General features: G+C 36.2%; 1 protein-coding gene across 1 annotated transcript in view; it reads right to left on the reverse strand.

Annotated features, from left to right (window-relative positions):
- The window catches only part of LOC106715053 (dachshund homolog 2), a 132,453-nt gene that overhangs the window by 45,023 nt on the left and 72,943 nt on the right, over positions 1–14,487 (reverse strand). Inside the window, 2 exon segments of the mRNA XM_045678490.1 lie at positions 1,923–2,273; positions 2,681–2,751. Of these exon segments, the coding sequence (XP_045534446.1) occupies positions 1,923–2,273; positions 2,681–2,751 (422 nt within the window).

A 14,487-nucleotide genomic window follows, 5' to 3' on the forward strand; every position in this document is an offset into this window, starting at 1 on the left:
GTATCATATTACCATATCAAGCAACGATGCGTTATAAGATCTTTTAAATATAACAGTATCTTAAGTCGGCAATGAGTGTCGATTAAAAGAAAGAGGTAATCTCAAATAGACAAAGTTTAAATTTGAGTGACGGGATGGTAAAAAAAATCGTCCTATAATGAGATTTAAGTAATCGTGACGACCTCTCAGAACGTATTGAAAGATATAATTATAGGAGATGGAACATTTTAACTCAGATGTGTATAAACGAAAATACAATTGATTTATGGATGTAATGTTCTTAGACTTCGAAGTGGAAAAATAATATTTTTTTGAAAGTAGTGAAATATATTTCATAGAGAATTGAAGCAAAATTAAAACACAATTGAGCCTTAATAATAAGAATATCTTTTATGAACATAATACTGAATATATTAGGAACAGACGCCTTTTAAAGTCTTACTTACTCTTCTGTATCACCTAAGGCCTAGTTTTATTTTAGTTCCCTATGTAGGACAAGTAAATGCTCGTTCTCACGCTCCCCGCGCATTTTGTGTGCATCTTGCGCAGAACACAACACACAATCCTTATTGTTTCGCTTAATTTAGCCATTGTGCGCTTCCAATATTTACATTTGTGGATCATTGTTTTGATTTACACCATTCCGCGTCATTGATTGTAGCGTCGCTACCACAACTTTGCATAATAGTCACCTCTTATAGGTCATTACTCCCTATTCATTGGTAATAATTATTGAATGCAATGCTTTATAAGGATGTACTTCTAAAATCATTATAATATCGAGTACCTTTTTAAAAAGAAACTTAAGACTTGTTAAGATATTGTTTAACCTTTAAAGACAAAATTTCTTGGTTGCATAGTGAACCAAAAAAGTCAGTCTTCCAATTCAAACGGTTGTTACAGATTTTTGTGTATCCATACTATAATCACTGTACGTGTAACCGCTTCTATAAGTAATGTTCATAACGTGTTTTCACTTGATTGATGGTCTCAGCAGTGATAGCGGCAACTAAATTGATTACAATAATTTTAGCAAGCCAAGATTCAATCAACAAAAAGCTGCAGATAAAACGAATGTTAATATGTCGCCAGGGAAATTGTCATGTCATCCATCATCTAATAGTACAACATCTGTGGTAATAGCGAAATCTGCAAACACTAACGCATTAATGTGACATTTATTATCGTAATGATCACCGGATGACCACTTTAAAATCAATAAACCAATATTCTTGAATACTGCTTTTTTATTCATATTGCGAATGTTTACTTAATTTTAAATAGTCACCCTGTATCTTCAAAGTATAATACAAATTTATGTTATAACATGTAAGAATCTTACCAAGATTAAAGAACGAAGCTTAGACTTAACTTAGCTTTCTAGTTATCAATTTCTGTTTCATTAAATTTAATAAAAAATAGTCTTATTTCCATGAACATTTTTGAAGTAATAATCTTGTAAACATTTTAAAAGATTGAAGTAATATAAAGTACAGCGCTCCAGTGTTCAATACGCTCTTCAGGCAAGGTGCAAAATTGAATTGGGTCGTTTTAAGTGCTATTCATACATCATTGAGGGCAATTGCGGCCAATACTCGTAATAAGATTTTATTATATCGCTCCATTATAAGCAAACGTGCGGTGTCTAGGGATCAAGACGGGCTATGGTATGGGAACGAACACGATCGGTTTATTAATGGCAGGAAAATTGTTGACTACTTTTACCTACACGGTACATATCTAATCATTTTTGAAGCAATTTCATTGTAATTTATCAATGAACGTTTATCAAACGTAAATAAAATTAAACTGTATAATGTCCAGAATGATCTTGTATGCTCACCAAACTGGTATTTCTTGATGCTAGGTTTATTACCAAGATTGTTTTAAGTTAATTTACAGAAGTTCATCGAATAGAACACCTGAACAAAGATGATAACTTTTGCCTTAAATTTTTTTTGGTGAAATAGTACGTGTCTTACCATCATCCTCGTCCTTGACGTTGTGGTCTTCCTGGTCGGACATGGCGGCGTCGCTGTCGTCGGAGTGCGAGCGCGGTGAAGCGGCGCCGGTGGCGGCAGAGGGCAGCCGAGGGGGCTGCGGGGTGCGACGCGAGGCGGCAGAGCTCCGCCCGCTGGCGGACCCGTCGCCCCTCTCGCCCCGGTCGCGATCGACCCTCTCTTGCCGGTCGCGATCTACCCTCTCCTGTCGGTCGCGGTCGCCAGATCCTGACTTGGACAAGTTCAGGACAGGACTGTGGCCTGGGGAAGACCCTGTAGGAAAAAAATTGAAAATTCATAATTTAAAGACTGCTGTTTCCAGTCTATCTGTTGATGACGAGTCGAGAGAAATGATTTAAGTTTTTTTTACATTTAATATTAAACTAGTACGCCCTAGATTATGATAATGATAAAGTAAACGGCTTACTCTTGAAGGTAACCCATATCATATTTTGACGCTGACAACTTGTTCTTCTCTCTTGCTGTGTACACAAGCACTAGCTTGTACTGTTTGTTCTAAATTGTTTCTGAACCTTCTTTCTACTAATTTACTAGTAGTACTAATTTACTAGTAGTAGTACTAGTTTTAGTTACCGTCACGTGGTTATTGATGGCAATTCATACTCAATTACTTTAAATTACGTTTTCTAATCTATTCATAAAATTTACTTTATAATTACCATTGTGTGAACCTTCGCGAGCTTTGTCCATCGCTATGACACGTTCAATGTCACCCCGCTCATCACGCAACCTGCAAAGAACAAAATTATTTTACAATAATAATAAAAAAACCTCTATTATAATTAATCATGTTACTGTGGGTTCCTGAGAATAAAATCTCTGTATAAAACACATCAAAATCCCTGTTATTTTCTTTAACAAAACAGATATCTATATATATAAAAGAAAGTCGTGTTAGTTACACCATTTATAACTCAAGAACGGCTGAATCGATTTGACTGAAAATTGGTGGGCAGGTAGCTTAGAACCAGGAATAGGACATAGGATAATTTTTACCCCGTTTTCTTTTTCTTTTTTTTTTTTTTATTCCGCGCGGACGGAGTCGCGGGTAAAAGCTAGTAACAATATGTTTTAAACAGAGATTTTGGTCTCAGAAAACCACGGTTAGTGACACAGAAAGATAAAATTTATTCAAATGTATTTTGTCATGTGCACGTACCCTACCAACCTACTAGGTCTATAGGTGATTATAAAACTACTGTTTGACCAAAACTATACGATTATTTCCTATTATAAGCATAGAAAATATTTTACTTAATCACAAAGAAATATCCAGTTAACTTGATTCATACAAGTTATAGACATATTGATTGATGTAAGCTGAGTGAGTCTAGCTGCGTGGTGGTTGGCAAGTCGTCGCCTCGGGCTGCAGCCGCGCGCTCCCGTCTTCTGTTATTATGCGCGCACCTCGCACGAGCTTTTACAACGAGCGCCTACTGCTGCCATTTCCATCGTATGTTTAGGTATCTGACTACTGCTATGTTAATTCATTGTTCCACGCGTTGAGTTTTGTTTTGAACTAACATTTAAAAAATATAATCAATAAAGACTTTAACTTTCTTAGTTATCTTTGCGGGCAGATAAATTATTGATGTTCTTTATTAACACCATAACTAATTCATTTGTTTTTCTACCTAAGTATCCTTTGTATTCGTATAAAACATAACAAGTCCCAACATAAATCAATGCCACATTAACACTGTTCATGCGAAGATCGTTAAAGAAAACAAAAAAATAAACCGAAATTAGTGACGGCATCCCGATACGAATTCAAATAAAACTACAGACAAACAGTTTTATCATTGGAAACCATAAAGCATGCTACCCACTGAGTTGTGGAGCTACCTCAAAGGCGAAAGTATAATATCAGGGAGTCCCGCTGAGTTTCTTTGTGTACAATGAAGAAGGCGCGGGTAATCATTTTGTATGAGGATCTGCCGCTACCCTAATTCCACAGCTCTCTTTCCATTGTGACTTATTTGACTTCCGAATGCTTCTGTTTCACTTTGTATTTATTAATGTTTTGATTGATTTTCTAAATTAAATTCATATCCCATATAAACCTTTATATGGTAAATAAGCAAGGATATATGTATACATTATTAGTACATACTTAATAATTAAAATTATACAACAGAATTCAAGAACCTTCAAATGATCTCCATAGTTCTAAGAAAAGATAATTAACCAATTAAATGTCTGGTATTCCATTAACTGTCAATTCAAAATAGACTAATTACGTAGAAAATCTTGTTGAGCCCCGCCGCGGTAAAACATCGTGCACATAATACAGAAATGACTATGAAAATTCATGAATAAAAGCAGATTCTGAAAAATGAATTACTTGTCGAAACCAATTTCGCTCATTTCAAAGGGGTGAAGGAGTGGGGGTTAATGCTACAATTTTTGCGCAGTAATGCCTTTTGAGCATTTGAATATAAATGACGTCTGAAAGTGAAATGTAACATACATAATAAGTGGCTGTTTTAAGCCTTCGTGAAACCCTTTTGTGGATTGTAGAGTAATGACTTGACAGACAAAACATTTCAAAAATGTTAAATAATGCCAGCGGAACTTTTTCTTAATACGTCCAGGGCTAAATATTTAATTGAAAATTTTGAGCGTGTTCTTAACTTTATAAAATGATAATTTTGATCTGTTATATGTCATTTGTCTTTATCGATCATCTAGTCTTTAAGTGTCCGATTAAAAAGCCGCGTGATTGTATACACCTAAACATTTTCTTTCAAACATATTGACTGTCCCTGAATAAACATTAGAAAGGTATTGTATTTGTAACTTTTATATATTTTTTACAATTACCTTTCTAAAGTTTGAAGTACGAAATCGATAAAATAAAAGCAAGGAAATAAAATCTTAAAACATTTCGTGGCTTGAGTTGTCTCTGAACTACGTAATACTCTGTGGTAGCCCTCGAAATAGAGTCGTTCCGTACTTTACTGACGAGTCACGACGACGCTCCGTTTGAATTTAATATATTTTTCATTTCCGAGACCATTAATATGTAAATAATTTCTTCAAACTTTTATAAAAAAAACAGCCAAACTTCGTCCAGTCGAAAAAAGCCGCACAGACTTGTTGATTTCATCATGAATATATTTATATCTATCCTTTTAATAAAAACGCTTCCCTTATTAAAAATAATAACGTCATATCCTTTAAAATATTGTAAGCAAACTAATTTATTTTTATTTAATTGTAATCGTATAAGGTTTTAACCCGAACTAATCGGAACGGAATGATCGAATCATCAAACCCGGATCGGACAATAGATAACGTTCCTATCAATAAAATAATAAATTATTTCCACTTCCTTCATTTTGTTTTGTACCATCGTAAAGTTGTTAATGTGATCGATGATATCAGAAAGGTTCACAATACAAGTAACAATGACAATATATTTATTTTTAAGGTGTGAAGCGTGGACTTATACATCTTAAATAGTAGTAATAAAGGGATATTGAAACAAATTAGACGAAATTTTATTTTTAGACATTCGAAAAAGTTTTTATTGAGAAAGAAACTGAAGTTTATGTATAACGATTTATTATCTTAGGGTTAATGGCTCCGTTACATTTTAAACAATTAGGAATAATTAGGTGCATAAACAAATTATAAAAGTAACCGCTATTGCAGGTGTGTGAAGTCCATTGATAACATAATAGTGTTTAGATAATGAAAATGTTCCAATGACTCAATTATGACGGTTAACTCAGTTTGTTAACGGCGGCGGCGGCCATATTCATTACAGAATGGCTGGTGGCCTAAACAGATATTCCGGAGGCGCGCGCGAGGACAATGCGCTCCAATCTACCACCAAAGCCGATGCACGCCGTGATTAGTTAATTCTGAACCGTTCACAGCCTAATACCGCTGCAGTGAGTTCGAACCATTCTTGTATGCATAATCTGATTACGCTAGGTAAGTATTAAATAGAGCTTTGGATAACGCCGTCCTCCATTTACATAGCTAACGCGAACTACACGTAAATTACGTCATCGCTTCGATTATAAACCGACATTGTAAAATGTAATCAAACATGAACACAAATAGAGACAGATAAATTTGCATTCTTAAGAATCGATTAAGAAAATCAAATCCGGGGAGCGCCGCCGCGTGAAACATTTGCTTGACACCCAAATCAAAAATCGTTTTAGCGACCCTACGCTAGGGGAGCCAGGGAAGCGACGACGCCTCAACATTTATTATTTCAGACATATCACTCACATGCAAAACAAACTCCGTCCGATCCATCAAAAAGTTTCTTATTCCTGTACTCCTCCCCCGATTCCCCGCCACCCCCTGACTGTTACGTCGTTCCCGCAACACAAATCGAGTGTGTAAGTAGTGCGGTTTGTGGAAACAGGGGATCACGCCTTAACGTCTATTGCCTATTGATTTGAAATAAATGTTGATTAACTTACACTGACAAAACTTTCCCCATCAATTAGTTTCCTATATTTACTGTAATCATCTTGTGTGCTTTTACTACGTCATAGTTTAACAATAGGAAGGTGCAGCATAAGCTGGCTATGTGTGCAGGTGTATTTATTTCAAAATAGGAGTAGTTTAAGAAGCCTACGTTAATTAAATTTTACGGTGGTTTTCATTACATTTACAAAAAATAAATAAAATAGTAAAGGTGATTTATATTTGACGGTGTGCAATATGCAGTCATAGCGGAAAAATAAAAATAAGCTCAGTCATCCAAAAGAAATGAGCATTGTAACCTCCCTAACAGTCAACAAAGCTTCGAAGAAAATCGAGCGAAAAAAGGCTAAAAACACCTTAGGGGTTTACTAATCGAATAAAAAATATCAGCGGCCGATGTCGATGTGTGGGGGAGAAATGGAATAAATTATAAAGAAAATACAAGTAGCGGAAGGGGCCGTTGCAAGTAAAAACTTCCCTTTATCATATAGATAACTTGTCTTATGTTTATCCTGGAAGAACGACTTCTTAATTTTGTTTTAAAATCAAACTGTTTTTACAAACAAAACAGAGCAAAGTTGTCTGATATGAATTATACTTGAACGTATTAAAACAAATTTATTAATAAAAACAAAAAATTTGAACAGCCTAGAAAAGGTAACAAAACGGACCCAAATTAGGCAATCAATATCGTATGACAAGGAGGAAACACTTAAAGCGGAAGTAGGACGGAGAAACGCAAAAATAATAGGAAGAAGTAACATGATGACTTGTCGCCCCCGCCCCCGTCCCGTACTCCTCGACTGCCGCGCCCTCTGCATAAACGTCACCGTGTCATTTGTAAAAATTGCGACCGCACAACTTCTACAAGTTTAAGACGAAGAAATGCACGGAGTCGGTCGAACGTTTTACATTTTTTTCGTTTACATAATATGTACTATGAGAAATAACTTTTGAATATAATGACAGTGTTCCTATTCTACCCATATGTCATCGCGGACATTTGCCAATGAAATAAATTAACCATTATATTTATAATAATACGTAAAATATGTAAAATTATTGTTTTGTTGTATTGGATATGGTAATTATTTAAGACATTTGAAACAACACCACCATCCATTAATTAATATTATTTAAAGGTAAAATTGGCATTCCAAAAAAATAAATATCCCGCCACTCCACACTGCTGTTGTACTAAACGGAAATGTCTAACGAAAGTAACCAGATTTTATGGGGACCGTAGAAGAATCGTTTGCGAACAAGGTCTCCGCGGGGGAGACCGGAGACAGTTATTTAAATTTGAATAACATAATATGAAAAAAATTACATCACTTAATACCGTAATAAAAGTGCACTAAGCGAGCGAAGCATTACGGCCGCCAAACGCAGAGAGGGCCCTGCGAAGTTCGCTTATGAAACGTGGAATGAAATATAAAGCGTGTCTGCGAGGAAATAAAATATGTCTCCGTGGCTTTAGAGCTCATTACGATATTAGAAGTACGTGACAAGATTTAAGTGATCGGAGGACTCGCGGTGGCGCGGTGATGAACACTCCAGGATGTCGCTATTTAATATTCCTTTTTTGTACAGCAATAAATGTTACATTTTGTAACGTTAGCTTGACAATTTTTGAACTATGTCTACTTACCATGGCGTAATTGTTTATTTTACATTTCATAGTGTTATAAAGTTATGTAATACTTATTGTTGTTAATTTTTTTTTATTGGCTTCAATTTAAGTCAAATTTTCAGATTGTTCATACATTAATTCCTTAAACACCTGTATATCAACAAATTAACTGACTAATTCCGTGACTGGATAGTAAATGGATATTTCAGATGACGTGTATAGAGAAGCGACTTTAAACTTACTCAACAACAACTTACAACAATAAAATGTGTCGAAACAAGTTGGTGTGTTGTCGGCACTCGGAACAGATTACAGTAGCGTAACGAGATTCCGATCGGGTCCGCGCAATGTTATTAGGATTTAAGCGGCAAAGCGACGCCTGTCTCCCGGCACGGCACTGCGCTGCGCAAGATAATTATGCAAAATTGCTCCTACAATTCGTAGTCTCCGACTTTTAAGGACATTACCATTATTCGTAATGGCAATGCTTTTTGATAATGTTTAATTCCATTGCCTTACGGGAGGAACCGAATTATATTACCCTATTACGTTTTAATTTTACTTTATCGTTTTCACATCGTGTTTGTAATTCTAGACGAGGTTTTCGGCATCCGCATATGTCAGGCTTCGGCCCTAAGACACGCATCCACCGCAGAAAATTCACTCGGCCGTCATACATCCGATTCGATCGTTGGCTAATGCGTCGCGACAGACCCTGCCTCATCTCGGAGCGAGTCGGACGTCGAATAGAGTAAATTCTTGAGTCTGGACGACTGAAAAGCCTTGAGCGTCGTAAACCGCCGCAATGACCGGCCAGTCGCAGTCGCATGGCTAATGACCACAATCGTTGTGATGGCTCGCCTCGACCGCAACATCTTACCAACGAGACGATAATGGTAAATGGTCGTGAATATTTTACTTTTCTGCGGTGATAAATACATTTCTGTGGATTCGAACGTGGTTACGCAGACTATCTTTGTACAATGATTGTAGTTAAGGCTTTATTTGTGTCATAAAATTAATATTGTAATTACGTTCAAATAACATACTATCTTTGATTATTAAAACAAATCAATCAATTATAATTTCAGTTTATAAACTTTCACGGCTTCAGAAATCAATTCTTTTTATCAAAGGCTGATATCTAATTAATAGAATTTGTTAATAAAATCCGTCATGTATTAATTAAATTAAGAAGATCGAGTGTTCAAAATTTAAGAACATTAGTAAAAATCAAGACATCTGTCAGTGAGATAATATCTAAAGATTTGATGGTGATTTATCTACGACTAGAGTCCGATAGCTAAGGCTGCACGCATCCATCATAGTTTTGTCCACACCATTGATAAAATTAACAACCTCTACGGATAAGGTGTGAACACATTAAAGCGGTTTTATAACATCACTTTATTATTAGTACATTCTTAAACAAAACACTATTGTATGTTTAATTAATTTTTGTGTCAATTATAAAATGAATTACAATGTTAAGTGACCTTTATGGAGAGCCAAAATATTTCAACTTCTAGAATAACTCGTACCTAGAACGCGGACTTTCCTTAGAAGTTGATACATTTTGGCTGTTTTTGCTGACGATCAGCGTGAATATAAATCCAGTCTGCATAAAACAGTAGATATGTAAAGGCTTAACATTAAAGTGTTTGTTAGAGACGTTACTACAGCTTCAAAAATCTTGAACATTTATTCTGAGCGAAATTTATCTTAGAACGATGACTATGTTTATGATGGAGTATATGAACTGCTCTATGCGAATGCCATAAATAAACATAAAATTTAATTATTCAGTGTTGAAAAGTTATTTTATTATGACATTTAAAAATGACAATTAGCAGAAAAAGAATAAAGATAGTTAAAACAGTAGTCATAAAATATGTATAGGAAGATAATTGTTTTTATTACAACATTTAGAGCCGGTACAGACGTGTGAGTGTAATTAAATTATTATAGGAGACATAACAAGGCGAGGACGTTGCGCTACAACGGTTTAAATATATCGATGAGAATGTGTTCATCAAACATTTCTAAAAAACGAGTAAACAAATCGGATAATTAACGCAACAGAAACGCGCATCTGCCGCGGACACGGACCGAGCGTCACGTACCAACAGGGAGTTTGGCGGAAAGTAAACAGAAAATATAATTTACAAGCAATTTGGCTCGGATATGTCCGCAATCAAATTGTCTCGTTAATGCCCGGCGCGCTATCAAAACATTTGATTTGTGGGCCGCGGCGTAGGGTTGAATGCGGTTATTTAGCCATCCGATGGTTGACTTCGTTTGATGACCCTTGCTTATGTTCAATCAATTATGCATACGTAATATAATACTGCGATTCACACAACTCATCGGTTGTTAAGTAATTGCAATGTGTTCGTGCGGCCGCGAGACGCGCAAGTACCTACGTATTTGATTAAACAAGTTTTAATCAGTTTCAATTAATAACTACAACACGTTTACGTATTTTCTAAGGTAAAACAAATTAGATTGATTCGACTGGACCATTTAAAGATCATTAGTACTTGATGTTTCGTTATAAAACACAAAAAGCAAATTATAAAAACACACAGAGGAATCTTTAGCCTGTTACAGGACTGTTCATATCGTTCCCCGCGATTAATGCGCCCTCACACTCGGTGCGGAGTCAGCGGCAAACATTAGAACACTTTTTATTCGCGTTTCTGATTCCCCGCGAGTTCGCATTTACATAATACAACGGGAAAAGGTCAGGAAGCGACGAGTGGCAAGTGTCCGACTGAATGCTCATTCAGCTGTTTGTTGGTGGCGCGCGCGTTCTATACTGGTATAGTACTCGCCTGACTTCAATGACTAATTAAAACCAAATAAAAACTAACTGAATCATATAATGTTTATGACATATGGAAAACCACAGTTAAAGTCGTACAGGTAATAAACCAAAATTTACATTAATTAAAGATAAACCAACTCAAAAAGACTATACTCGTAAATAGTAGTAAGCAATACAAAGAATTGTATTTTCAATCCTACTCTCCTATGAACAGATATATGTAGAGTCAAGGCGTAAGTACTAAGCACGATCCAGTGAATAGGTACAAACAAACGAACTGCGACGTCAGACTAGACGCATGCAGGACTGCGGGGGCGAGCGGGTGCGGGATGCATATTCATGACCGCCTGCGCCACATGCAAATTGTGATTTACACATTGTAATGAATTCTTTTGATCTGTGGATTCACATATTTGATTTACCCCATCGATGTCCGTATTAACATGACGCGCTTATTTCGTATTCATAGTTTTTCTGCTACACAAATTTCAAACCGTATTTTACAATGATTTTGAATAATTACCGCGAAAATTATGCATATTTTAAATTATTGAGCGTTTAAAACCTCGAATTTTCTGTACCGCAACATTCGTAAAACATGATGCTGTCTCTATATTTTTAAATTTGCTGCCAAAACAATACTTTTACTTCTTTATATTTGCAAAAGGGCACCAGTAAAGGTACTCGAGAGGGAATTTAAAATGGAAAAAGTCGACTAAAAACTTACATAATTACTTGAGAGATTCAACTGCTCGAAAGAAATGCAGAAATGACAAGACGATGACAAATGAGCATCGTCCGCATCCAACACAGTCGGGTGGCGGCGGACCTCATCAAATTATTCCCCACTTAAAAAAATCTTCGTAAACAAAAACCCAACAACGGAAAAAACAGTTGAGATACAGGGTAAAAAATAGGTATTGGCAACATTGATTGATGCGTACTAATAGGGCGCGAAGAAATGAGGTCGAGGAATAATTAAAGGAAAAGTGACATCTTCTGTCAATAGCAGTGATGCAGGCGACCTCTACAAATAGTACGGTCACGCCTTCACCAGGGGAAGTGATTAGTGTTGCGAACTTATTAAAAATTATTGAGTGAAGGCGAGTAATTGATTGCCTAGCGGGCGGTCGCGACATTTTTCCGCGGCATATGCCTTTGTTTATTTTCAAAACGTCCAATTAGTGATTATTATCTTAATTTTGTACATACTTATTAAACAAATAGAAGTATGACGTATACGTGACTGTCGGTTTCGACTGTCGAGACATTTGGATTGACAAATATTGTTTTATCTGTTTTGTCAAAGTGAATAAAAGGGATGGCAATATCTTACTGTTAGGTGTTAGGACTGTTGAGGGTAGCCACACAAATGTTAGGACTGTTGAGGGTAGCCACACAAAAAAAAGGGTTTATAAGGAAGCATGCGCTGCTGCTCGTGGCAGTCTCTTTCCATCCGTCATTGCGGAACGTCTGACATTTTTGTTTATTTACGTTCGGTTTGAGTGTATCCTATTGCGAGGATTATTTAGAAGTAGAGTTAAATTCACTATTTCGCTGTTAATTTATTTCTTTTAAAATACTTTTGCATCAAATATCTAACATTACTGAAATTATAAATGCAGATGTTCCCATAGATGTCTGTTACTAAGTATATCCAGAACGACTACATGCATCTCATTGCAGTTTGGCATAGATGTGGAAAATAGTCTGGAAGAACACATACGAGTAGGCTACTCATTAATTTTTTTAACACCACACGGACGGAGTTTCAATTGACAAACATGTTGTTCTAAAATAGGTATAGATGCTAAGATTTTAAACACCCATCTTTCTGGACGATAGGCTCATAATCTACTACATTAAAACGTGAAATGATAAAAAATAAATAAAACATGTGAATAGGTCGTAACAGTAGTGAGCTTTAGTAATTTTTAATCATCTTCACGTCAAAATGAGCGACGTTAATTTACGTCACATTTACATTTAATTACTAAAAGAGCGGAACAAAAAATACCCTAACGAATTATAAATGCGAATTGCTAACTCGAGAATGTATACAAAAAACCACATTAAGAATGTAAGTTCTGTAAGTTTAGAAATGGCAAATAATAATGGCATAAAAGGCTTATCTTAACCGCGTCGGTGGAATCAAATCAATCAATCGAGGGAGGTGTTATAAGAGATATTTTTCTAAAGCTTCCCTTATCTCTGTGTACATATCATTAGTAATGCAAAATAATGGGATACGGACACCTCGTGCCGTTTGCCGGCTAATGATTAATGCTGTTCGCCATTAATTCTTATTTTTGATGAGAAATTTGACTTGCGCTGTCAGCCGCCGGATCCAGATTAATATAAGCTGACGCTGCAACTTGTGTTGTAACAATGTTAGTCGCTCCCCGCCCCCATCCTTCACCCCGCTCGCGTCAAGCTCGCTAAGTTTCTTTGAGGTGAGTCTGACTTTCCAAAAATAAACTATTAATTAGTACTATCTCTCATGAGTCTCTTAATGTGATAGGATTGCTAAAAATAACGTAATCAACTTTTTCTATCAAACTGTTAATATATTGTTATTATTATTATTACGAAGGATACTGCGTTCGTTTAAAGAATCTGTGCAATGCTTTCATTGACAAAAATATAGTGCGTGCACATATCAAAGGTACTGTAACTGAATAGTTCGGTTCACCAACAGAACTATCCGAATAGTTACGGTAAAAGGGCAAAGTACAAAGAGCTACATAAAATGCCAGAACGACCGCATCGGCGACAAACTTGGGAGGTATGCGGAGGGCCGACTGCCGTGCCGTGACTGTGCACCCTTTGCTCGACGCCCTTTGCATATTAGCCTACTGAAAATCAAAATTCTAACGTTATTAATGACGCGTCGCCATGACAATCTAAATATCTACGCCCGTCGAAACACTAAAGGCGCGAAATTACTCCCGCCCGATTTCCGGTCTCCATATAAATGTACAAAGTCACCAGATGCCATCTAAGGAATCATCTTTCATAATACAAGGCGAAGAAAAATCATGGAAGATTGGAGGCATTCAGCATCTTTATCTCTCGGATACAAGAGTTCATTTTATGACCATTAATTTTGGGTGCGCGGGTGTTTTATCACAACGTCTGCGAGCTCTGTCGCGCGTCTCATTAATCAAAAGCATTTGTTTACAACGAAGGGAATTTGATTTGATTAAAATAATTCGCAATATCCTTGATAAATATCACCCTCGGTCTTCGTTTGATCTTCGTTCAAATTAATGGTGGAGGATCCAATCACGCTAGTGTCTCGACTCTACCAATCACCGTGCCAAATGTTTGCAAACGAATTGGCTATTCGAATAATGGTCAAATTTTTGCGTGGTCTGTATTTTGTTGCGGGGTACGCTTTGATACCGCGCATTCATTGCCAAGCCACAAATAACATTTTAATACCTAATTAACTAATAAGTGGATTATTTTTATGTCTATTATGCATGTGAAGCGAAGAAAATAACATGTATCAATTTTAACAGGTTGAGATGTGTTTTCTAACGATATTATTC

The sequence above is a fragment of the Papilio machaon genome, chromosome 7 (assembly GCF_912999745.1).
Source record: "Papilio machaon chromosome 7, ilPapMach1.1, whole genome shotgun sequence".
In the NCBI taxonomy this organism is placed as follows: domain Eukaryota; kingdom Metazoa; phylum Arthropoda; class Insecta; order Lepidoptera; family Papilionidae; genus Papilio; species Papilio machaon.